Source organism: Oncorhynchus tshawytscha, linkage group LG06 (genome assembly GCF_018296145.1).
Source record: "Oncorhynchus tshawytscha isolate Ot180627B linkage group LG06, Otsh_v2.0, whole genome shotgun sequence".
Taxonomy (NCBI): domain Eukaryota; kingdom Metazoa; phylum Chordata; class Actinopteri; order Salmoniformes; family Salmonidae; genus Oncorhynchus; species Oncorhynchus tshawytscha.
The window spans coordinates 62442936-62467345 of NC_056434.1; the positions used below are offsets into that span (position 1 = coordinate 62442936).

At 44.3% G+C, this 24410-nt stretch overlaps 1 protein-coding gene across 3 annotated transcripts in view; it reads right to left on the bottom strand.

The window, feature by feature from the left end:
* The window catches only part of LOC112252843 (adhesion G protein-coupled receptor A3), a 238400-nt gene that overhangs the window by 127621 nt on the left and 86369 nt on the right, over positions 1-24410 (bottom strand). For all 3 annotated transcript variants that reach the window (XM_042323487.1, XM_042323489.1, XM_042323488.1), the window contains exon 7: positions 19013-19226. In XM_042323487.1, coding sequence (XP_042179421.1) covers positions 19013-19226 — 214 coding nt within the window. The remainder of the gene's footprint in view (positions 1-19012; positions 19227-24410) is intronic.

Genomic DNA, 24410 nt, shown 5'->3' on the forward strand with positions numbered 1-24410 from the left:
CCGTCTCCAGTCCCACGTCTCGTCAGTCCTGCTACTCCGTGCTGGACCCCCCACTCCACTGCGTCCTTGGATTCCTCTCCGGACCTGCTTTCCCAGTCCCAACTCCCCTCGCTCCAGCCTCAGCCATCACTCTAGGCTTCCTGCAACCTGCCCGAGCTTCCCCTGGCCTGCACCCCATCTTCCCCCTGTGTTTCATTAAATACCTTGGTTACCTCATCCCAGTCTCCTCGTCTGAGTCTGCTCTTGGGTTCACCTGTTCTGCTCCGTGTGACAGGTGTAACATTTATTGACAATTTTGATACCTTCTGGAAACAAAGCTGGAACAAGTAGTGATGATGTCAATCTCTTGTGGCACCTGACCACACGAGATGGACCTTGGAAAAATGCAATTGGCTCAGAACAGGGCAGCATGGCTAGCCCTTAAATGTACACGGAGGGTTAACATTAATACTATGCATGTCAATCTCTCAAGGCTCAAAGTAAAGAAGAGATTGACTTCATCACTAATTGTTTTGGTAAGAGGTGTTGACATGCTGAATGCACCATAAACAAATTGACAACAGACTTTTAGCATGCCTATAGAGAAGGACATTAAACAAGCCCAGCACTTACACAAATTGCTGATGACTGGCTGAGAGAAATTGTTGATCAAAAGATTGTGGGAGCTGTTTTGTTAGACTTCAGTGCGGTTTTTGACATTATCGATCATAGTCTGCTGATGGGAAAATCTATGTGTTATGGCTTTACACACCCTGCTATATTGTGGATAAAATATTTACCTGTCTAACAGAACACAGAGGGTGTTCTTAATGGAAGCCTCTCCAACATAATCCAGGTAGAATCCGGAATTCCCTAGGGCAGCTGTCCAGGCCCCTTACTTTTTCAATCTTTACTAATGGCATGCCACTGGCCTTGAGTAAAGATAGTGTGTCTATGTATGAGGATCAATGTTTTTGGGACAAACCATTCACTAAACCCTAAACCTCAACTAAATATTGTAATAAATAATGTGGAAATTGAGCAAGTTGAGGAGACTAAACTGCTTGGAGTAACCCTGGATTGTAAACTGTCATGGTCAAAACATGTTGATACAACAATAGCTAAGACGGGGGAGAAGTCTGTCCATAATAAAGCGCTGTTCTGCCATTTTAACAACACTATCAACAAGGCAGGTCCTACAAGCTCTAGATTTGTCGCACCTGAACTACTGTTCAGTCATGTGGTCAGGTGCCACAAAGAGGGACTACGGAAAATTACAATTGGCTCAGAACAAGGCAGCACGGCAAGCCCTTAAATGTACTACATTGAGAGCTAACATTAATAATATGCATGTAAATCTCTCAAGGCTCAAAGTAGAGGAGAGATTGACTTCATCACTACTTATTTTTGGAAGAAGTGTTGACATGCTGAATGCATGGAGGTGTCTGTTTAGGCTACCAGCCCACAGGTTGGACACCCATGCACACAAGACATACCTCCAAAGTCAAGAACAGACTATGGGAGGCGCACATTACTACGTAAAGGCAAGGCTACATGGAACTCTATTCCACATCAGATAACTGGTGGAAGCAGTAGAATCAGATCTAAATAACAGATAAAAATACACCTTATGGAACAGCGGGGACTGTGAAGGGACACAAGCACACATACACATGATAAGACACACACTCTACACACATGTACACATGGATTATATATTGGAGATATGTGATAGTAGAGTAGTGGCCTGAGGGAACACAATGTGTTGTGAAAAGTGTTATGAAATGTAATGTCTAGTAATATTTTAAATTGTATATAACTGCCTTAATGTTGCTGGACCCCAGGAAGAGTGGCAGCAACTAATGGGGATCCTTAAAAAATACAAATGGTGAATTTGGCTGAAGTACTACCCTCTGCAGTGCCTTGCGGTAGTTACCATACTTGTAGTCACCCACTTGTCGTGCCTGAGCACGAGTGACAGCACAAGTGGGGAACACATGTGGGTAACTCTGTGCCAGCTCTTTGGAGAGAGAGTGGTCACTTTTATCCAATGCGGGTACTACCTTTCTTCCGGCAATATCGTTACCCATTATAAAGGTAACACCTTTTACTGGCAACATAGGACGTACCCCCACTCTGAATATTCCACTGATTAACTCAGCGTGTACTTTCACAAAGTGCAACGGCACTGGGACAAAACCCATTACAATACCCTGAACTAACACACTGGAACCACAGTATGTATCGTCGGATAAGGGAAACACATCAGACAATATAAACGACTGTGCCGCACCAGTATCTCTAAGGATTTTAACCGGACGCTGAGACGCTTCGTCATTCGTTAGGGAAACAAACCCTTCGAAAATGTATGGTTCATAACTGTGGTCGGGGACGGTGACTTTCAAACTACAGTTACCCTGAGGCACCTGTTTCGTTTCAGACCTCACAACCGTACGAATTAGAGCAACACCTGTTGGCGGCTTGGCACAAAGAGGCATCCCTTGTTTGCGTTTTAGCAGGAAGCAATCATTAATCATATGTTCCACCTTCTGACAATAGAAAAAGTGACGCTCATTTTTCTGGCGTGCTTGATATACTACTGCTGACCGACTAGGGCTAAAAGTGGGCAACTCAGTGGCTCTACTCTCAGTAGGACCCGAAAACACGCTCTTGTGCATCAACACAAACTCGTCTGCCAACACAGACGCTTCTGACAGGGAGGAACCTTTCTGTTCGTTTAGGTAAACTACAATCCGTTCGGGTAAGCAATTTTTAAACTCTTCCAACAAGATTAACTCCCGGAGAGAGTTTAAATCAGTTATCTTACTAGCAGCATGCCATTTATCAAACAGATTTCCCTTGTCTCTAGAAAATTCCACATAAGTCTTACTAGAAGACTTTCTATGAGACCCAAATCTCTGTCGGTATGCCTCAGGCACAAGCTCATAGGCGGAAGAACAGTAGCTTTGACCACTTCATAATTCAAACTGTCTTCAGAAGGTAGCGCTGACAAAACCTCTTGGGCTTTACCAGTTAATTTACACTGAAGTAATAGGCACCATAGCTCTTCAGGCCATTTCAATGCTACGGCTATACGTTCAAAAACACAAAAATAGGAGTCAACCTCTGACTCTCTGAACAAAGGTAACAAGGCAATCTGCCTACTAATGTCAAAAGTGTTGGAAGCTACAGCTGGTGAGGACGCCTCACTAACAGGCACAGTAGGAACAGAGGCTAGCCTCACTGTCTCTGTCTCTTACACATCTCCAAATGTCGCTGGTCTCTTTCTGCCTCCATTTTACACATCTCCAACTGCCGCTGGTCTTTTTCAGTCTCCATTTTACACATCTCCAACTGCCGCTGGTCTCTTTCTGCCTCCATTTTACACATCTCCAACTGCCGCTGGTCTCTTTCTGCCTCCATTTTACACATCTCCAACTGCTGCTGGTCTCTTTCTGCCTCCATTTTACACATCTCCAACTGCCGCTGGTCTTTTTCAGTCTCCATTTTACACATCTCCAACTGCCGCTGGTCTCTTTCTGCCTCCATTTTACACATCTCCAACTGCCGCTGGTCTCGCTCTTTTTCTGCCTCAATTTTACACACCTCCAACTGGAGAGTCTCTCGTCTAATTTGGGCTCTCTTCCGCCTCCAGTTGGAACTGTATTGAACGGACATCCCTCCTGGCATCACCGGTTGACAGTGGGGAGAGTGGATCAAAACGGGACAATGTGACTGGAGCTTTAGTCTCGCCCTCGTTCTTAGACACCAACGGGTTTACAGGAGCAGCAACATCCCCTGCAGGGGTAGTATGCTCAGGCAGCGGTAATACAAGCACCAGCTCTTCCAACAATACATTTAACACTAGCTGTTTAACCTCCGGCTAAACTACACTCTTCGGAATATCTACCGGAATAATGGTCAGCAAAGGTCAGTAAATCAACTCTACGACATTTGTCAAAAACCTCCCACGTAGGGTTATCCAAAATGGATTTCAAATCAAAAGTAGACATTTTGAACTACTACCAAAACAGAGCCAACAAATAGCAAACTAATCAAATCAAAGTTTATTTGTCACGTGCGCCGAATACAACAGGTGTAGTAGACCTTACAGTGAAATGCTTACTTACAGGCTCTAGCCAATAGTGCGAAAAAAAAGGTGTGCGTGTGTGTGTGTGTAGGTAAGTAAAGAAATATAACAACAGTAAAAAGACATTTGAAAAAAAGAGTAGCAAGGCTATATACAGACACCTGTTAGTCAGGCTGATTGAGGTAGTATGTACATGTAGGTATCGTTAAAGTGACTATGCATATATGATGAACAGAGAGTAGCAGAAGCGTAAAAGAGGGGTTGGCGGGTGGTGGGACACAATGCAGATAGCCCGGTTAGCCAATGTGCGGGAGCACTGGTTGGATGGGCCAAATTAGGTAGTATGTACATGAATGTATAGGTAAAGTGACTATGCATATAAGATAAACAGAGAGTAGCAGCAGCGTAAAAGAGGGGTTGGGGGAGGCACACAATGGAAATAGTCTGGGTAACCATTTGGTTACCTGTTCAGGAGTCTTATGGCTTGGGGGTAAAAACTGTTGAGAAGCCTTTTTCGTCCTAGACTTGGCACTCTGGTACCGCTTGCCATGTGGTAGTAGAGAGAACATTCTATGACTGGGGTGGCTGGGGTGTTTGACCATTTTCAGGGCTTTCCTCAGACACCGCCTGGTGTAGAGGTCCTGGATGGCAGGCAGCTTTGCCCCAGTGATGTACTGGGCCGTACGCACTATCCTCTGAAGTGCCTTGCGGTCGGAGGCCCGAGCAATTGCCGTACCAGGCAGTGATGCAACCGGTCAGGATGCTCTCGATGTTGCAGCTGTAGAACCTTTTGAGGATCTCGAGACCCCATGACAAATATTTTTAGATTCCTGAGGGGAGTAGGCTTTGTCGTGCCCTCTTCACAACTGTCTTGGTGTGTTTGGACCAATCTAGTTTGTTGTTGATGTGTCACACCAAGGAATTTGAAGCTCTCAACCTGCCCTCAACCTGCTCCACTACAGCCCCGTACATCAGCTATGCCCAGCTGTGATGCTCAACACTGAACTAGACCACGACAACAATGTGCACGAGCAGCATGGGTGTCAGCAATGGCAGATCCCGGATGAGCCCCCACTTATGTTATGAATCCCTATGGCCCTGCAGTCTAAGGGGGATGGAAACAAGACCCGTAACATAACTCATGCAAATAACAGTGAAAAGGGAACAGTGAGAACTAATAACCACAGACAACTTAAATCTACCCTCAAACACTATTGGTTTATTTTTAAACACACAGTAAAGGGGGGCGGGAAAAGGGGCTGAGCTGGACCCAAGGAAAGAAACAAATATCCAAAAACACCCCTAAACTAGACTAGCCTGCTTCAATACAGCTAACTACCTAACCAATAAAATACAGTGGGTGGTCCGCCCAGTTCTAACTAGGGTATTTAGACAAAGTATTCCTACGGGTAGTGTATGCCCATGGGCGATATGGCTTGGTACCCCATTTCCCCACCATAAAACAAACAGTCAAACACCATAACAAAATAACGGACAAAGTGACATGTAGTTGCAAAAACAAAAGAGAGATCTCTGCATACAAGGAGAGAGGGAGAGAGACCTGGGGAAAACAACTGAATGGGTTTTTAAACCAAGGGAAAGGGGATGTGATTGGGTAATGGAAACAGGAGGTGTGTCTTCAGATTGATGACTGATTGGGGAATGATGATTGCCACCTGTGAGGGGAGAGGGAGAGAAAAGAAATACACACACACAGGATACACACTCAGGATACCTGTATCTGTAACAGTAATGTATCCCGACAGTACGCTCTTGATGGTACTCCTGTAGAACACTGTGAGGGCCCTCTGGGACGGGCCAAATTTCTTCAGCCTCCCGAGGTTAAAGAGTCACCTTAGTGCCTTCTTCACCACAGTGTCCATGTGGTTTGTATGCCGAGAAGCTTTACGGTTTTGACCGTCTCCACGGCGGCCTCGTTGAGGATGGAGGTGTGCCTAGCCTGTTTCCTCCTGAATTCCACAATCAGCTCCTTTGTTTTGCAGATGTTAAGGGAGAGTCAGGAAGTCCAGGGACCCTGTTGCATAGGGAGGAGTTCAGTCCCAGTGCAATGGCAATTGCGTCGTCTGTGGATCTGTCGGGGCAGGAGGCGAATTGGAGAGGATCGAGTGTGTCTGGGAGGGAGGAGGTGATGAAGTCTTTGACTAGCCTGTCGAAGCACTCGGGTCAGTAGTGATTTAGTTCAGTTACTTTCCCAGGCTCAGGGAGGATAATAGACATCTTGATGCAGGTGGGGATAACGGCCTGAGCTAAAACGTGAACTCCATGAATGAATCTTCTGGTCATCGTGAGTGAACAGATTGTACCTGGGTCCACCATAAGAGAGGCTGGTTTCAGACAATATCTAGAAGTATAGGACATGCTCTGGCCTGTACCAGGGAAATGCATAACCTGAATTAGTAGATTATAGGAAACCCGGTTGCAGTGAAGTTATTGTAGCAATATCATTACCTATCGAATACCAATGTATGTCTGTTGTGGCAGACCAGGGCGTTTGGTCAAGACGTCAAGAGTATGATTAGCTCAGTTTCAAGGATGTTTATTTAAATAATAAATCAAAAAATAAAAGGATAAGTCTCCCCATGAGTCCCTCTCCGGGATAACATCTTCTGGGCTCCGGGTCTTGCTGTATCCTGTCGGGCACAAAAACTGAACTCCCTCCTCATACCTCTGAAACCATCCCCAACTATACGGGAGTCCTTTCTTCCCCCTGATCTCCCGTGTGTGCTGCCCTTCTGGCAGCTTTATGGGCCTTGCACAGCTGGTGAGCAATCAGCCCTTGATTACTAACCAGCTCCCAATCAGCCCCAATTAGTCCTGGCCGGAGAGCCCGTCAAGACCTGGCACGTCCAGCAGATGGAGCGTGATTTATACACCGTCCGTCACCAGGCCTCGACGAGTCTCCCCCTGGTGGCTGACCTGCTGTACGCCCCCGATTGTTTGTGTACTTTCCCCAGGCCATCCAGACCAGGGGAACATGGTCCATGACCAGGGTAAAGTGGGTATTTTCTCAACAATTGTGCTTTTTTTTCTATGCATCAGCTTTCGGCTGATGTACATGATGGGGTGCTCCTCCCCATCGTGTATCTGGGACAGAACGGCCCCTAGTCCCGTATCACATGCATCCGTCTGGACCACCATCGGCACCTGGAAATCGGGCATTACGAGAATCGGATGGGAGCATAGCGCTTCCTTCAGACGGCTGAATGCCGCTTCTGTCTCGTCCGTCCATTTCACTGTTTTCGAGAGGCGGGCCCTGGTTAGATATGTGAGGGGGGAAGCTATAGCTGCAAAGTTGGGGATAAACCGGCTATAGTGTCCTGCCAGTCCCAGGAAGGACTTGACCCGTGTCTTGGTGCGTGGAACGGGCCAGTCACGTACTGCCTGAACCTTCCTCTCCTGGGGCTTGACGTTCCCCCGTCCTATCAAATACCCCAGGTACTCCACCTCCTTGAACCCTAGTTTGCATTTCTTGGGGTCCACGGTCAACCTGGCTTGTCTGAGCGCGTCCAGCACCGCCTGGAGGCGAGTCAGGTGCTTTTTCCAACCTTGGCTGTGGATGATGATATCATCCAGATAGGCCACTGCGTACTGCTGGTGAGGTCGATGCACTCTGTTCATCAGTCGCTGGAATGTGGGTGGGGCTCCGTGGAGACCAAACGGGAGCACCTGGAACTGATACAAACCGTCTGGTGTCGAGAACACCGTCTTCTCCCGGGAAGAGGCTGCCAACGGTACCTGCCAATATCCTTTGGCCAGGTCAAGGGTGCTGATGTACTGGGCCTTTCCCAATCGGTCGATGAACTCGTCCACCCTTGGGATGGGGTAGGCGTCAAATAAGCTTATGTTGTTCACACCCTGGAAATCATTACAGAAGCGGAGGCTACCGTCCGGTTTGGGCACGAACACGGTGGGGCTGCACCATTGGTTCTATATGGTGTAGTAGGTCAGGGCGTGACTAGGGGGTGTTCTAGCTCAATATTTCTATGTTGGTGTTTTGTATGGTTCCCAATTAGAGGCAGCTGGTAATCGTTGCCTTTAATTGGGGATCATATTTAGGTAGCCATTTTCCCCCCCCTGTGTTTGTGGGATATTGTTTTGTGTTTGTGCATGTGCACCACTACTTTCACATTTCGTTGTTGGTTTATTGTTTTGAAGTTTCACCGACTTAAAGATGTGGAACTCTACACACGCTGCGTCTTGGTCTGTCTTTAATCATGAGCGTGAGAGAATGTAAAATTTACTAAATTGAGATTCTATGTCAAATTGGAATCTTGTTTTTAGAAAAATGTCGGAAATAATAAAAAATTCAAACCTGAACTGTTTTGTATCAATAAGTATTTAAAACCTGTTAAAGATAGGGCTGATTACTGCCCCCTTTGGGGTGATTGCGTGCCCATAGTAAACAGAAAAAAAATCTGTCAAAAATTGCTAATATATGCATATAAAAATTATTATTGAATAGAAAACACTCTAGAGCTTCTAAAACCGTTTAAATTATGTCTCTATGTAAAGCAGAACTCTCAGGGCACTCATTCTCCCAAACTCTCTCTTGTCATCATAAAAGTTGGCCCAACTTTGACGTCATCGCCCCCACCCTTCCCAAGCACTTACAGTCCTGGGAACAGTTTCTATCTCTTCAGCGCGATGTCTGCTTTCAATGGGGCTTCTCATTGTGAGAATCGCGTGCTCATGAGGGTTTTGGTGGGCCGAAACCTTTCGGTCACGCGAGAAAACAGGTTACTCTCATGCGCGTTCTGCTCGGGTGATGTCTTTGTTCCAAGATTGATTAAACGACTCGTGTGTTTCTGATCGTCCTGAGAATTGCTGTGAAGCTAGATAACATGCTAACGCTGTGTTCTGAACATAGTTTGACAAGTTTAGTCGACATATAATATGTAATTTCGACGTTTTGGTGCGCACCCACTTGACTTTTTGGCTGCATTTCAACCGAAATATGTCGTGTTTGATCACCGAAAGACACAGACTTCCAAACTAAAGCTGTTTTTGGTAAGTATAAACCCTTCCAGGTCTTCTGATGGAAGAACAGCAAAGGTAAGGGAATATTTATGTGTTTATTATGGGTTTCTGTGGACTCCGAAGTAGAGGAGCCAAAATGCTAATTCCTGAGCGCCGACTCATATTATAGCCTAGTGAACGAAATCTGTAACATTAAAAATAAATGTAACACAGCGATTGCATTTAGAAGAAGTGTATATTTCTATATATATGTAGAACATGCATATTTAGTCTAAGTTTATGTTGTGTATTCCATGTTAGCTGACGGCATATGGCGGAGCTATCGTCATTTCTCCGGACATTTGAGTAGCATTTTTTTGAACATGCCGTCATTGTAAACAGATTTATGGATATATATAGCATATTATTGAAAAAACATAAATGTACTGTGTAACATGTTATATTACTGTCATCTGATGAAGATTTCAAAAGGTTAGTGAAATTATTTTTATTTTAATCCTGCGTTTGGTGATTGCATATTTTGTTGAATTTGGCTATGGAAATTAGCTTGGTCTTCGGTGTGTCTTCGGTGGTGGTTTGACATAAATATGTGCTATGTTTTTGCCGTAAAACATTTTAGAAATCTGACTTGCTGGCTAGATAAACAAGTTGTTTATCTTTCATTTGAGCTATTGGACTTGTTAATGTGTGGAGGTTAAATATTTTTAAGAATATTTTTTGCGTTCCATGCGCCACATTCCAGCTGACGGTGGGAGGGCTGGTTCCCAATTGGGACTCAAGATCCTCAACAGGTTTAACTAGTTTTCAACCACTCCACACATTTCTCACATTTCTCCTCTTAAGCCTACCCCCTACTTTTTCGAACATTCTGTTAAAAATCGCGCAACATTTTGGCGTCCTGCTACTCATGCCAGGAATATAGTATTTGCATATGATTAGTATGTGTGTATAGAAAACACTCTAACGTTTCTAAAACTGGTTAAATCACGGCTGTGACTATAACAGAACGTCTGTTTCATCGAAAAGCGCAGGAAAATCTGATCACTGAAAGTGGAAAAAAATATCCATGCGCCACATCAACCCATTGTTAAAGGTGAACCGTATTAAATGAGGCCGAGGTTGCAGTACCTACAGCTTCCACAGGATGTATAGAGTCTTCTCATTTGATTCGGATTTGATTCTTGGTAGAACCGACCAAAGGGAACCGATTCCCTCCGACCTCCAACTTGATGTATTGGCCCGGTGTTTTTCCGGACATTTTTTCCAGACGACCAGCTATCGAATTTACATCGCCTCCTGATGATTTTTATCGCTTATTAACGTGTACTAATACCTAAAGTTGCATTAGAAAAGTATTTCGAAGTGTTTTGTGAAAGTTTATCGTCGACTTTTTAACTTTTAAAAAATGACGTTACGTTATGAAACGCTTTTTTTCCGTTTATCACACAGTCTTCATAGATCAATATCTAGGCTATATATGGACCGATTTAATCGAAAAAAAAAAGACCCAGTATTGATTATGGGACATCAAGGAGTGCCAAGAAAGAAGATGGTCAAAGGTAATGAATGTTTTATATTTTATTGTGCGGTTTGTGTAGCGCCGACTATGCTAATTCTTTTGTTTACATCCCCTACGGGTCTTTTGGGGTGTTACATGCTATCAGATAATAGCTTCTCATGCTTTCGCCGAAAAGCATTTTAAAAATCTGACTTGGTGCCTGGATTCACAACGAGTGTAGCTTTAATTCAATACCAAGCATGTGTATTTTAATGAACGTTTGCGTTTTAACTAATACTATTAGCGTTTAGCGTAGCGCATTTGCATTTCCAGAGCTCTAGTTGGGACGTCTGCGTCTCAAGTAGGAGCAAGAGGTTTTAATTAACAAACTATAGTTTTGCCAAGTTGGTTAGGACATCTACTGTGTGCATGACAACTAATTTTAATTCCAACAATTGTTTACAGACAGATTATTTCACTTATAATTCACTGTATCACAATTCCAGTGGGTCAGAAGTTTACATACACTAAGTTGACTTGTGCCTTTAAACAGCTTGGAAAATTCCAGAAAATTATGTCAAGGCTTTAGAAGCTTATGATAGGCTAATTCACATCATTTCAGGCAATTGGAGGTAACCTGTGGATGTATTTCAAGGCCTACCTTCAAACTCAGTGCCTCTTTGATTGACATCATGGGAAAATTAAAAGAAATCAGACAAGACTTCAGAATTATTCTTTGTAGAACTCCACAAGTCTGGTTCATCCTTGGGAGCAATTTCCAAACACCTGAAGGACCAAGTTCCAGAACAACAGCAAATTACCTTGTGAAGATGCTGGAGGAAACAGGTACAAAAGTATATATATCCACAGTAAACAAGTCCTATATAGACATAACCTGAAAGGCTGCTCAGCAAGGAAGAAGCCACTGCTTCAAGACCGCCATAAAATAGCAAGACTACGGACAACTGCACATGGGGATAAAAATCATACTTTTTGGATAAATGTCCTCTGGTCAGATGAAACAAAATTAAACTGTTTGGCCATAATGGCCATCGTTATGTTTGGAGGAAAAAGGGGAGGTTTGCAAGCCGAAGAACACCATCCCAATCGTGAAGCATGCGGGTGGCAGCATCATGTTGTGGAGGTGCTTTGCTGCAGGAGGGACTGGTGCACTTCACAGAATAGATGGCATCATGAGGATGGAACATTTTGTGGATATATTGAAGCAACATCTGAAGACATCAGTCAGGAAGTTAACGCTTGGTCGCAAATGGGTCTTCCAAATGGACAATGACCCCAAGCATACTTCCAAAGTTGTGGCAAAATGGCTTAAGGACAACAAAGTCAAGGTATTGGAGTGGCCGTCACAAAGCCCTGACCTCAATACAATAGAAAATCTGTGGGCAGAACTGAAAAAGCATGTGCGAGCAAGGAGCCCTACAAACCCGAATCAGTTACCCCAGCTCTGTCTGGAGAAATGGTTCCAAAATTCACCCAATTTATTGTGGAAACATGTGGAAGGCCACCCGACATGTTTGACCCAAGTTAAACACTATAAAGGCAATGCTACCAAATACTAATTGAGTGTATGTGTCATGACTTCCACCAAAGTCGTTTCCTCTCCTTGTTCGGGCGACGTTCGGCAGTTGGCGTCGCCGGTCTTCTAGCCATCGTCGATCCACTTTTAATTTTCCATTTGTTTTGTCTTGTTTTCCTACATACCTAGTTTTCATTTCCCTCATTTATTGTTGTGTATTTAACCCTCTGTTCCCCCCCATGTCTTTGTGTGGAATTGTTTGTTGTAAGTGCTTGTGCACATGTTTACTGGTGCGCGTCAGGTTTTGTACCCATGTTGGTTATTTCTTTATGCCGTTGGTTTTGCAATTAAACTACTCTGGCTATTACCTAGTCCTGCTCTCCAGCGTCTGACTTCCGTGCCATCAGTTACGCACCCCTTACAGTATGTAAACTTCTGACCCACTGAGAATGTGATGAAATAAATAAAAGATGAAATAAATCATTCTCTCTACTAATATTCTGACATTTCACATTCTTTAAAAAAAGCATTGATCCTAACTGACCTAAGACAGGGAATTTTTGCTAGGATTAAATGTCAGGAATGGTTCAAAACTGAGTTTGAATGTATTTGGCTAAGGTGTATGTAGACTTCCAACTTCAACTATATATAATTATCTGTAAGGTTCCTCATTCGAGTAGTGAATTTTAAGCACAGATTCAACCACAAAGACCGGGAAGGTTTTCAATGTATTGGAAAGAAGGGCACTGATTGGTAGATGTGTAAATATAAAAAAAGCAGATGCTGAATATCCCTTGAGCACAGTGACGTTATTAATTAGGCTTTGGGTGGTGTATCAATACACTCAGTCACAACAAAGACACAGGTGTACTTCCTAACTCAGTTGCCGGAGAGGAATGAAACTGCTCAGGGATTTCACCATGAAGCCAATGGTGATTTTAAAATATTAGAAAACTGAGGATGGTAAAAAGAAGGAAGCCTGTACAGAATACAAATATTCCAAAACATTCCTCCTGCTTGCAACAAGGCACTTTAGTAATACTGCAAAAATGTGGCAAAGAAATTAACTTTATGTGCTGAATACAAAGCGTTATGTTTGGGGCAAATCCAACAAAACACATCACTAACTACCACTCTATATATTTTCAAGCATGGTGGTGCCTGCATCATGTTATGGGTATGCTTGTCATCGGCAAGGACTATGGAGGTTTCTTTGGATAACAATAAACGGAATACAGCTATAAGCACAGGCAAAATCTGTGTGTTAGGGAAACATGGTTCAGTCTGCTTTCCAACAGACACTGGGAGACAAATTTACCTTTCAGCAGAACAATAACTTATAACACAATACCAAATCCTAACGAGAGTAGCTAACCAACAATGAATGTTCCTGAGTGCCCTGGTTAAAGTTTGACTTAAAAATCTATGGCAAGACTTGAAAATGGCTGTCCAGCAATGATCAACAATCAACTTGACAGAGCTTGTATCTAATGAATAATGGGCAAATACTGTACAACTCAGGTGTGCAAAGCTCTTATAGACTTACCCTAATAAATTCACAGCTATAATCGCTGCCAAAGGTTCTTCTACAAAGTATTCACTCAGGGGTGTGAATGCTTGTGTAAATTAGATATTTGTGTATTTCATTTTCAATCAATTTGTAAAAACATGTTTTCACTTTGTCATTATGGGTTATTGTGTGTAGATGGGTGGAGACAAAATCTATGAAGTCCTTTTTTTATTTAGGCAGTAACACAAGAAAATGAGGAATACGTCAAGTGGTATGAATACTTTCTGAAGGCACTGTATGTAGTAATATGTTATAGTGATGCCTTTATAGTTCATATTTTAAGTGGTGTCAATATAATGTCATTGTATTTCTATGTACAGTATGTCATCCTAATATTAATGGCACTTTTGTATTCTGCAGTGCTTCCCTTCTCTATTTTGTCCCACACATTTAATAATGAGCTGATGCTGATTCAATTTAATTTAACATGCCATATCAAGAGTAATATGCAGTCACCTCCTGATAAATGAGTGAGTAAATTCATGTCTTTATCGACGTAATGCACATGCATAAACGTAGACTCAGTGATATGATGTGAACACAAGCAGCAGTGTGAGATATTGCAAAGTGAGGGAAAAGAAAATGGCTGCACTTGTCATCACCCATAAAGATAATGGTGAGCATCTGTGCACGTGCACAGGACTTTTCTTCATTCTCAGGCAGCCTGACAGTTGTGTGACAACAGTCAGTAATTATGTGATTTTTCTTCCTCGCATCCACAGACATTCTCCCCCAATCCTTTTTGGGATTGGACGTGAAGAGAAAGGATGTGAGGAATCGAAGAAGACAAATTGACAAAGAACCTATCCCTGAATCCCAAATCAAACCCTAGCCCTTACACCCTATGCACTGTGTAGACCTGATGTGGTTTGAAAGGTATAAGCAATATGGTGACAATTCTACCTAGCCTATTAGAGGGCAAGATGGAGCTGCTGTAGCCCAGCATATGTGAGTGTTGCGATCCGGACAAGTCACCCAGTCCCTGCCGCTGAAAAACATCCCCACAGCATGATGCTGCCACCACCATGCTTCACCGTAGGGATGGTGCCAGGTTTCCTCCAGATGTGACGCTTGGCATTCAAGCAAATCTTGGTTACATCAGACCATGGTCTGAGAATCTTTAGGTTCTTTTGGCAAACTCCAAGCGGGCTGTCATGTGCCTTTTACTGAGGTGTGGCTTCCGTCTGACCACTCTACCATAAAGGTCTGATTGGTGGAGTGCTGCAGAGATGGTGGTCCTTCTGGAAGGTTCTCCCATCTCCACAGAGGAACTCTAGAGCTCTGTCAGAGTGACCATCGGGTTCTTGGTCACCTCCTTGACCAAGGCCCTTCTCCCCCGATTGCTCAGCTTGACTGGACGGCCAGCTTTAGGTGGTTCCAAACCTGGTGGTTCCAAACTTCTTCCATTCAAGAATGATGGAGGCCACTGTGTTCTTGGGGACCTTCAATGCTACAGAAATGTTTTGGTACACTTCCCCAGATCCCTGCCTCGACACAATCCTGTCTCCGAGCTCTATGGACCTCATGGCTTTGTTTTTGCTCTGACATGCACTGTCAACTGTGGGACCTTATATAGACAGGTGTGTGCCTTTCCAAATTTTGTCCAATCAATTAGATTTACCACTGGTGGACTCAAATCAAGTTGTAGAAACATCTTGAGGATGATCAATGGAAACAGGATGCACCTGAGCTCTACTTTGAGTCTCATAGCAAAGGGTCTGAATACTTATGTAAATAAGGTATTTCTGTTTGAAATGTAAACATTTTTTGTTTGTTGCTTTGTCATTATAGGGTATTGTGTGTAGATTGCTTAGGAAAAAAAGTATATTTATTCAATTTTAGAACAAGGCTGTAAATGTAACAAAATGTGGGAAAAGTCAAGGGGTTGGAATACTTTCCGAAGGCACTGTGCATGTCGGAGAGGCATGTTTGTTCTACATAACATATTGACATCTAACCACTCCAAAACGTTGTGTTCTGCTCAACGAACCCCTGATTTATATGTAACCTGTGTGTTTTTCTTTCTGTGTCCTACTCATCTGTCTTCTCCCCTTTCCTTCGTACTCTGCTCTTGTTCGCCAGGATCCAGGGGCTCTGCCATTCTGCCTACCGTATCCCTTCCCTAGACTTGGATCCATGACCAACCACTCTCCAAGATCCCACTTTTCATGACATTATCTACAGCTGTCTACAGCTACTGTTATTGTCGTGTTGCTTAATCGAATCTGTTAAGAAACTACACTTGCCATATCATCCTAGGCACAGTGAGATACACAGATGCGCTACATACACTAGCACTGCAAACACTCCAACAGCGAAGAGAGCAGCTGTGCCTGGAAGTCCCCCTTCCAAGACTGGCTGCCTGTGGAGGTAAAGTGACGTGCAGAACCACCCGTAGAACCCACCTTCTCTCCGTCCCACACACCAGAACTGAGAGATGAAAAAGAACAGCCATACACTACTTCTGCCAAAAAAATTTGAGGATCCTCCTCTCATATGATGCACTTTACTTGTCATTCATACTTCTGTTTTCTCAACTAAATTGCTCTTTATTTTTTTGTGTTGACTTTAGCCCATACCCATGTGGGTATATTAAATTAAATCAACCACTTCAATACACAACTGTTCCACAAAAAGAGCAAAATGTTCATATTTCAATCTTAAATATTGACAGGTAGGTTCAAAATGATTCAACTGTCTGTTGTGTCCTGCATTATATTCAACCACAAGTGTCCTGCTGAATTACTGAGCTATGCCTATATGCCATGTGGTGGAGGAAGGGAGATAGGAACAAAGTAGCATAATAGGACGAATGAAAGCCTACTTTAGTAAGACATGACAAGGGGAGGTGAGCTCAACACATGCCAGCCAGACGAGCCAGTGTATGATTTGAACTGATTTGCACATGAATGAAGTGATACTAGCTGCATAGCAGCTCACGTTGCAATCTGAAAGGTAAGTTCACGTCCAGTTTACACATTTTCTTCGCCATTTTCCCGATAAATGTAGAACCGTTTAAGACATGACTTTTCATGTTGTTAAAATGTTAACAAGGTACCCAAAAGCAGTTCAAAGTCATGTTTTCATCTTATTATCTCAACAAAACGTGTTTAAAAATCCCTAGAGTCGATGACCGTGCCCCATATAACTGTAATTAGCATAATAAAAAAAGCCACATCAAAGTCTGTTTAAGCAAGAGAAATCTGTGGTGGAAGGTGGCCTAGCTACAGCGGTGTTTGCCAGACTATGAGCCATCCCGAAAATGGCCTACAAACTAGTATTTTTATTTTTATTTTACCTTTATTTTACTAGGCAACTCAGTTAAGAACAAATTCTTATTTTCAATGACAGCCTAGGAACAGTGGGTTAACTGCCTGTTCAGGGGCAGAATGACAGATTTGTACCTTGTTGGCTCAGGGATTCGAACTTGCATCCTTTCGATTACTAGTCCAACGCTCTAACCACTAGGCTACCCTGCCGCCCCGTATGACCAATATATGGAAATATGAGACTCTGACAAACATGATGGTGTTCTCCATTTTTCTCTACACCCCCCAGAAGCGTCACAGGACTCATCTGAGGTTAGTACCGCCGATCTGCCAACTTCTGCCTGTAGCGTCAGAACAATTTGGGCTACACCTTTCCCTCTATAGAAAGGTGAGACTCTCAAGAGTGCTTAGGAGTATTTATGTCGGTAATAAAGCCTTTTTGGGGGGAAAAACTCATTCTGATTGGCTACGACCTCGCCCAGTCATGTGAAATCCATTGATTATCGAGTCCCATTGTGACCAAGTGGGGGGACACTTTTTGTCAAGAGGACACTATTTGGCATGACAGGCCCATTAGAACAGAACACCACCTAACAATGGACACTGGGCTCTATATAAGGCCACTCTGCTCTGCTGTGTATGCTGTAGAGAACACAGGCATGTGATAATCACTCTCCAATCCCTTCACATATACAAGTGATACATTCACCAGAGCAGCTTGATGGACAAAATTCACAACTTAACACTACAGCTGTTAGTTGCCATTAGCTATGAGTGTTCCACAGCCATTCGCCAGTTCGTAATGAGCAGCCAGGTGTGAACTACAGACCTCATTGGAGAGGCAATGCTAAGTCATTCCATTTTGTCAGACCGCTACAGAACAATCTATCGATACAAATTCAAATTAGGAAGAGTAACACTGAATACTATTAGCCAAGCGCAATAGATAAATGGTCATGCAACATATATTTTCACTCATCCTCATACTTTGAGATAATCAACTCAGCAACAAAGCTATAGAGAATAGAACATAACAGTAAACTTCAACATCATAAATTACAAGTGGCAATGTTGGTCAAATCGTGAGCAGTGGGAGCTACAATATTCTGGGTTGGTATCTTTTCCAGAACTGGGAAAAGAGATGGAATTCCTTGTGCTATGTAAACCGTGACAACAAGCATTCCGGCCCTGTTGACACAGGGAAACATATTTCTGTCAGCACCATCCAAATTTATGTTAGAGCCCCCGGCTCAGAGCGTAGCAGCAGTTAAACTAATCAATGGCAATGTGCTCCTCCATATGAGCCTGCTTACCGCCAAGGAGACCTGGGTTCAAATACTATTTTAAATCTTTCCAATATTTTGAGTGTTTGCTTTAGCTTGCTTAGAGGACCAGATGGGTGGGTTTTACAGGTTTGGGAAGATTTGATTGGTCCAATAAGCCAGGCAAGCTTAATTGAGCACAGATAAAGTATTTTAAATGATATTAAATAGTATTTGAAACCAGGTCTGCCGCCAAGCTAACAGTAACAACAGCATGGAGAGAAAACAAAGACAGGAAGAGGAAACGCGACAACAGGCCCCGAAATGTGAGAAAACCAGCATTGCTGCTCCCATTATCACTGTAATTAAGAGTCAGCAACTGTTCCTGTTAGCTTGTGATCGCCAAGCACTCCGGCAACGTTCCCGGAGCGCTCGGCAAACGTTCTGAGAGGGGCACAGATTAGCTTTCAGAGGCAGTGGCACGCGGTCAACCCTATTCTGTCCCTGTCCTTTCAGATCCCTATCAAGGGCGGACGATTACACAAGGTAAATCTCGGCGACAATAACGGAAAGAAGGGGAAGAGTGTGTTTCTGATGCGTGCGACTGTCTGTTAGTGCTTGTGAGCATGGTTAGCGAGATGCCGTGTTGTGAGTGTGTGGTCGTGTACTGCAAAACTGTACCACATGAGCTCATACATGCATGTGTGTGTGAGTGAGTGCTGCATTGCACAAATGAAACGCATGAGTGTGTCTGTGCCACAGCGAGCGAGAGAGATTAGCTCTCCACTCACGTCCCCGATTCCCCCTACCCGGTGAGCAGGCAGCAGTCATGGACCAGGGTATCCTCTACGTAGACGCCCCTGTCCTCGTTGCTGTGGACGACGTCGCCATTGTGGTGCCAGAGCAGCGTGACCGAAGGGTCCAGGTAGGACACAGTGCACTGCAGCGGTAGCCGGTCCCCACGGAACACCACCTGTCTCTGGGACGGGATCAGCTGAAACAGGGGCAGCTCCAGAGGCTCATCTGGAGAGGAGAGGAAGACACCAGGGAGAGGGTCAGGGAGAGGAGTAGAGGACGGGAAGGGTAGAACTCATTCATCCAGAGAGAAGGAGAGACTGGTGCGGTATTGGAATGGGAGGGGAGGAGGGGAATCAAAATGAATGATTCTCCATGACTGAAATCATGTCAGTAATACGGTATTGCAAATGTGAACGCACAAATATAAACAAACAATATGCACAAATACACTTACACAAAAACACACATTATCAATCAGGAGAATTAACAAAAGTTGTGGGGAATATAGAGGATTTACAGTCATTCAAATCAGTCACTACCATAATAATTATGATTTTTGTGGATGTTGGCTATATAAAAACGCAGGTCAAGGGTTCAAAAGTTTTAGGAAAAGCTTAGAAAATGCTGGCACTGCCTGGCGCTGCATGCACGGAAGCACTTCTACATACTGATCTGAGATCATTGCAGTGTACTGGCTCGCTGTGGTACCTTGAGAATTCCACTGAACACAGGGAACATGTTCGATTGGACACATAAAGACACTTCCTTGGACATGCTCCAAGGAGCCAGCTAAGCAACGCTCTACCTTCAGTTCCATTCAGATCAATGGAGAGTGATAGCAGTACAGTGTGAAAGGCCATTCAGTACATGAATCGTAAACCTCTCCCATGTACGGCTGCTGATACGTTCAGTTCAAACGCCTACATCTCCGGCTACATTACATCTACATTCTAAATGCTATGCAACAAAACTGACAGAGATCAGGGTTGGGGACTAAGTGATTACATGTAAATCAGATACATGCAGATACATACATACATGCAGATACATGCAATCTGATTACATTTTTAAAACTGCGTTGTTTTCCTAAAGTATTTATATTTACTTCGGATCTAGAATCCCTCAACTGAAGCTAGCCAGCTAACTACCAGATATCAGTCAGCAAACCATTACCAGCGGTCAACAGCTAACCTTCAGCTCGGGAAGCTCTCGCCAGTTCGAACAACGTGACTCTAACCAGAGCATAACGGACCTGTTATTTTTATCCCAGGGTTCATAATGCAAACTGAACATTTTCATCTGGATCTTCACAACTAGCTAACCGCAATCCCAGATGACTACTCCTGGCTAGCGTTTCCATCCCAGAGCAAGCACCAATTTAGCTTGAAGCTAGCCCGACCAGGGCTCCTGTGCTACCACCGAAGCATACTCCAGGGCTACAATATCGGCCTGCTAGCTACCTAGAGCTACTTGGAACCCTACTAATTCCACGACTGGTCTATCGACGTCACCGCACAAAGAGGCAAAAACAGACTTACCCCAATCGCGACGCCCCCCCCCAAAGGCTAACTTTCTAGCCCCTGCTATCTGCTTGCTTGCTAACCCGGTCTGCTAACTGCTAAACTGCCGGGCCCTGGTCTGCTAACTGCGAGCTTGCCTGCCCGGTCTGCTAACTGCTAGCCATTGCTAACTGCTTGCTTGCTAACCCAGTCTGCTAACTGCTAGCTTGCCTGCCCGGTCTGCTAACTGCTAGCCCTTGCTAACTGCTTGCTTGCTAACCCGGTCTGCTAACTGCTAGCTTGCACTGGTCTACTAGCTGCTAGCTTGTTTAGCTCCGGCCTGCTAACTGTCTGAATCGCGGTGTCCCCAGCCAGCCCAACCACTCACTGGACCCATAAGTTCACTTGGCTACGCATGCCTCTCTCTAATATCAATATGCCTTGTCCATTACTGTCCTTGTTAGTGATTACTGTCTTATTTCACTGTAGAGCCTCTAGCCCTGCTCAATATGCCTCAACCAACCATGTTGTTCCACCTCCTACATATGCGATGACATCACCTGGTTTAAACATCTCTAGAGACTATATCTCTCTCTTCATTACTCAATGCCTAGGTATACCTCCAATGTACTCACATCCTACCTTACCTTTGCCTGTACACTATGCCTTGAATCTATGCTATCGTACCCAGAAACCTGCTCCTTTTACTCTCTGTTCTGAACGTGCTAGACGGCCAGTTCGTATAGTCTTTAGCCGTACCCTTATCCTACTTCTCCTCTGTTCCTCTGGTGATGTGGAGGTTAATCCAGGTCCTGCAGTGCCTAGCTCCACTCCCACCCCCCAGGTGCTCTCATTTGTTGACTTCTGTAAACGTAAAAGCCTTGGTTTCATGCATGTTAACATTAGAACCCTACTTCCTAAGTTTGTTTTACTCACTGCTTTAGCACACTCTGCCAACCCAGATGTCTTAGCCGTGTCTGAATCCTGGTTTAGGAAAACCACCAAAACCCCTGAAATCTCCATTGCTAACTACAACGTTTTCCACCAAGATAGAACTGCCAAAGGGGGCGGTGTTGCAATCTACTGCAAAGATAGAAAGTAATACAGAGCTCTGCAGGCTAAGTCTGTACCCAAACAATTTGAGCTTCTACTTCTAAAAATTCACCTTTCCAGAAACAAGTCTCTCACTGTTGCCGCTTGCTATAGACCTCCCTCTGCCCCCAGCTGTGCCCTCGATACTATATGTGAACTGATTGCCCCCCATCTATCTTCTGAGCCCGTGCTACTAGGTGACCTAAACTGGGACATGTTTAACACCCCGGCCATCCTACAAACTAAGCTTGATGCCCTCAATCTCACACAAATTATCATTGAACGTACCAGGTACAACACCAAATCAGTAAACTCGGGCACCCTCATAGATTTCATCCCAACTAATTCGCCCTCCAAATACACCTCTGCTGTTTTCAATCAAGATCTCAGCGATCACTGCCTCATTGCCTGCATCCGTAATGGGTCTGCGACCAAACGACCACTCCTCATCACTGTCAAACGCTCTCTAAAACACTTCAGCGAGCAGGCCTTTCTAATCGACCTGGCCGGGGTATCCTGGAATAACATTGACCTCATCCCGTCAGTAGATGATGCCTGGCTATTCTTTAAAAGTGCCTTCCTCACCATCTTAAATAAGCATGCCCTTCTCAAAAAATGATAGATATAGTCCTTGGTTCACGCCAGACCTGTCTGCCCTTGACCAGCACCAAAACATCCTGTGGCGTTCTCTGCATTAGCATCGAATAGCCCCTGTAATATGCAACTTTTCAGGGAAGTTAGGAACAAATATACACAGGCAGTTAGAAAAGCTAAGACAAGCTTTTTCAAACATAAATTTGCATCCTGTAGTACTAACTCAAAAAAGTTCTGGGACACTGTAAAGTCCATGGAGAATAAGAGCACCTCCTCCCAGCTGCCCACTGCTCTGAGGCTAGGAAACACTGTCACCACCGATAAATCCACTATAATTGAGAATTTCAATAAGCATTTCTCTACGGCTGGCCATGCTTTCCACATGGCTACCCCTACCCCAGTCAACTGCCCGGCACCCTCCACAGCAACCCGCCAAAGCCCCCACCATTTCTCCTTTACCCAAATCCAGATAGCCGATGTTCTGAAAGAGCTGCAAAATCTGGATCCCTACAAATCAGCCGGGCTAGACAATCTGGACCCTCTCTTTCTAAAATTATCTGCCGAAATTGTTGCAACCTCTATTAGTAGCCTGTTCAACCTCTCTTTCGTATCGTCTGAGATTCCCCATGATTGGAAAGCTGCCGCGGTCATCCCCCTCTTCAAAGGGGGTGACACTCTAGATCCAAACTGTTATAGACCTATATCCATCCTACCCTGTCTTTCTAAGGTCTTCGAAAGCCAAGTTAACAAACAGATTACTGACCATTTCGAATCCCACCATACCTTCTCCGCTATGCAATCTGGTTTCAGAGCTGGTCATGGGTGCACCTCAGCCACGTTCAAGGTTCTAAATTACATCATAACCGCCATCGATAAGAGACATTACTGTGCAGCCGTATTCATCGACCTGGCCAAGGCTTTTGACCCTGTCAATCACACCATTCTTATTGGCAGACTCGACAGCCTTGGTTTCTCAAATGATTGCCTCGCCTGGTTTACCAACTACTTCTCTGATAGAGTTCAGTGTGTCCAATCGGAGGGCCTGTTGCCTGGACCTCTGACAGTCTCTATGGGTGTGCCACAGGATTCAATTCTCGGGCTGACTCTCTTTTCTGTATACATCAATGATGTTGCTCTTGCTGCTGGTGATTCTCTGATCCACCTCTACGCAGACGACACCATTCTGTATACTTCTGGCCCCTCCTTGGACACTGTGTTAACTAACCTCCAGATGAGCTTCAATGCCATACAACTCTCCTTCCGTGGCCTCCAACTGCTCTTAAACGCAAGTAAAACTAAATGCATGCTTTTCAATCGATCGCTGCCCGCACCTGCTCGCCCGTCCAGCATCACTACTCTGGACGGCTCTGACTTAGAATACGTGGACAACTACAAATACCTGGGTGTCTGGTTAGACTGTAAACTCTCCTTCCAGACTCACATTAAGCATCTCCAATCCAAAATGTAATCTAGAATCGGCTTCCTATATCGCAAAACATCCTTCACTCATGCTGCCAAACATACGCTCGTAAAACTGACCATCCTACCGATCCTCGACTTCGGTGATGTCATCTATAAAATAGCCTCCAACACTCAACAAACTGGATGCAGTCTATCACAGTGCCATCCGTTTTGTCACCAAAGCCCCATACACTACCCACCATTGTGACCTGTACGCTCTCGTTGGTTGGTCCTCGCTTCATACTCGTCGCCAAACCCACTGGCTACAGGTTATCTACAAGTCTCTGCTAGGTAAAGCCCCGCCTTATCTCAGCTCACTGGTCACCATAGCAGCACCCACTCATAGCACGCGCTCCAGCAGGTATATCTCACTGGTCACCCCCAAAGCCAATTCCTTTGGTCATCTCTCCTTCCAGTTCTCTGCTGCCCATGACTGGAACGAATTGCAAAAATCTCTGAAGCTGGAGACTCACATCTCCCTCACTAGCTTTAAGCACCAGCTGTCAGAGCAGTTTACAGATCACTGCACCTGTACTTAGCCTATCTGTAAACAGCCCATCTATCTACCTACCTCATCCCCATACTGGTATTTATTTATTTTGCTCCTTTGCACCCCAGTATCTCTACCTGCACATTCATCTTCTGCCGATTTACCATTCCAGTGTTTAATTGCTATATTGTAATTACTTCGCCACCATGGCCTATTTATTTCCTTAACTTACCTCATTTGCACTCACTGTATATAGACTTTTTGTTTTCTTTT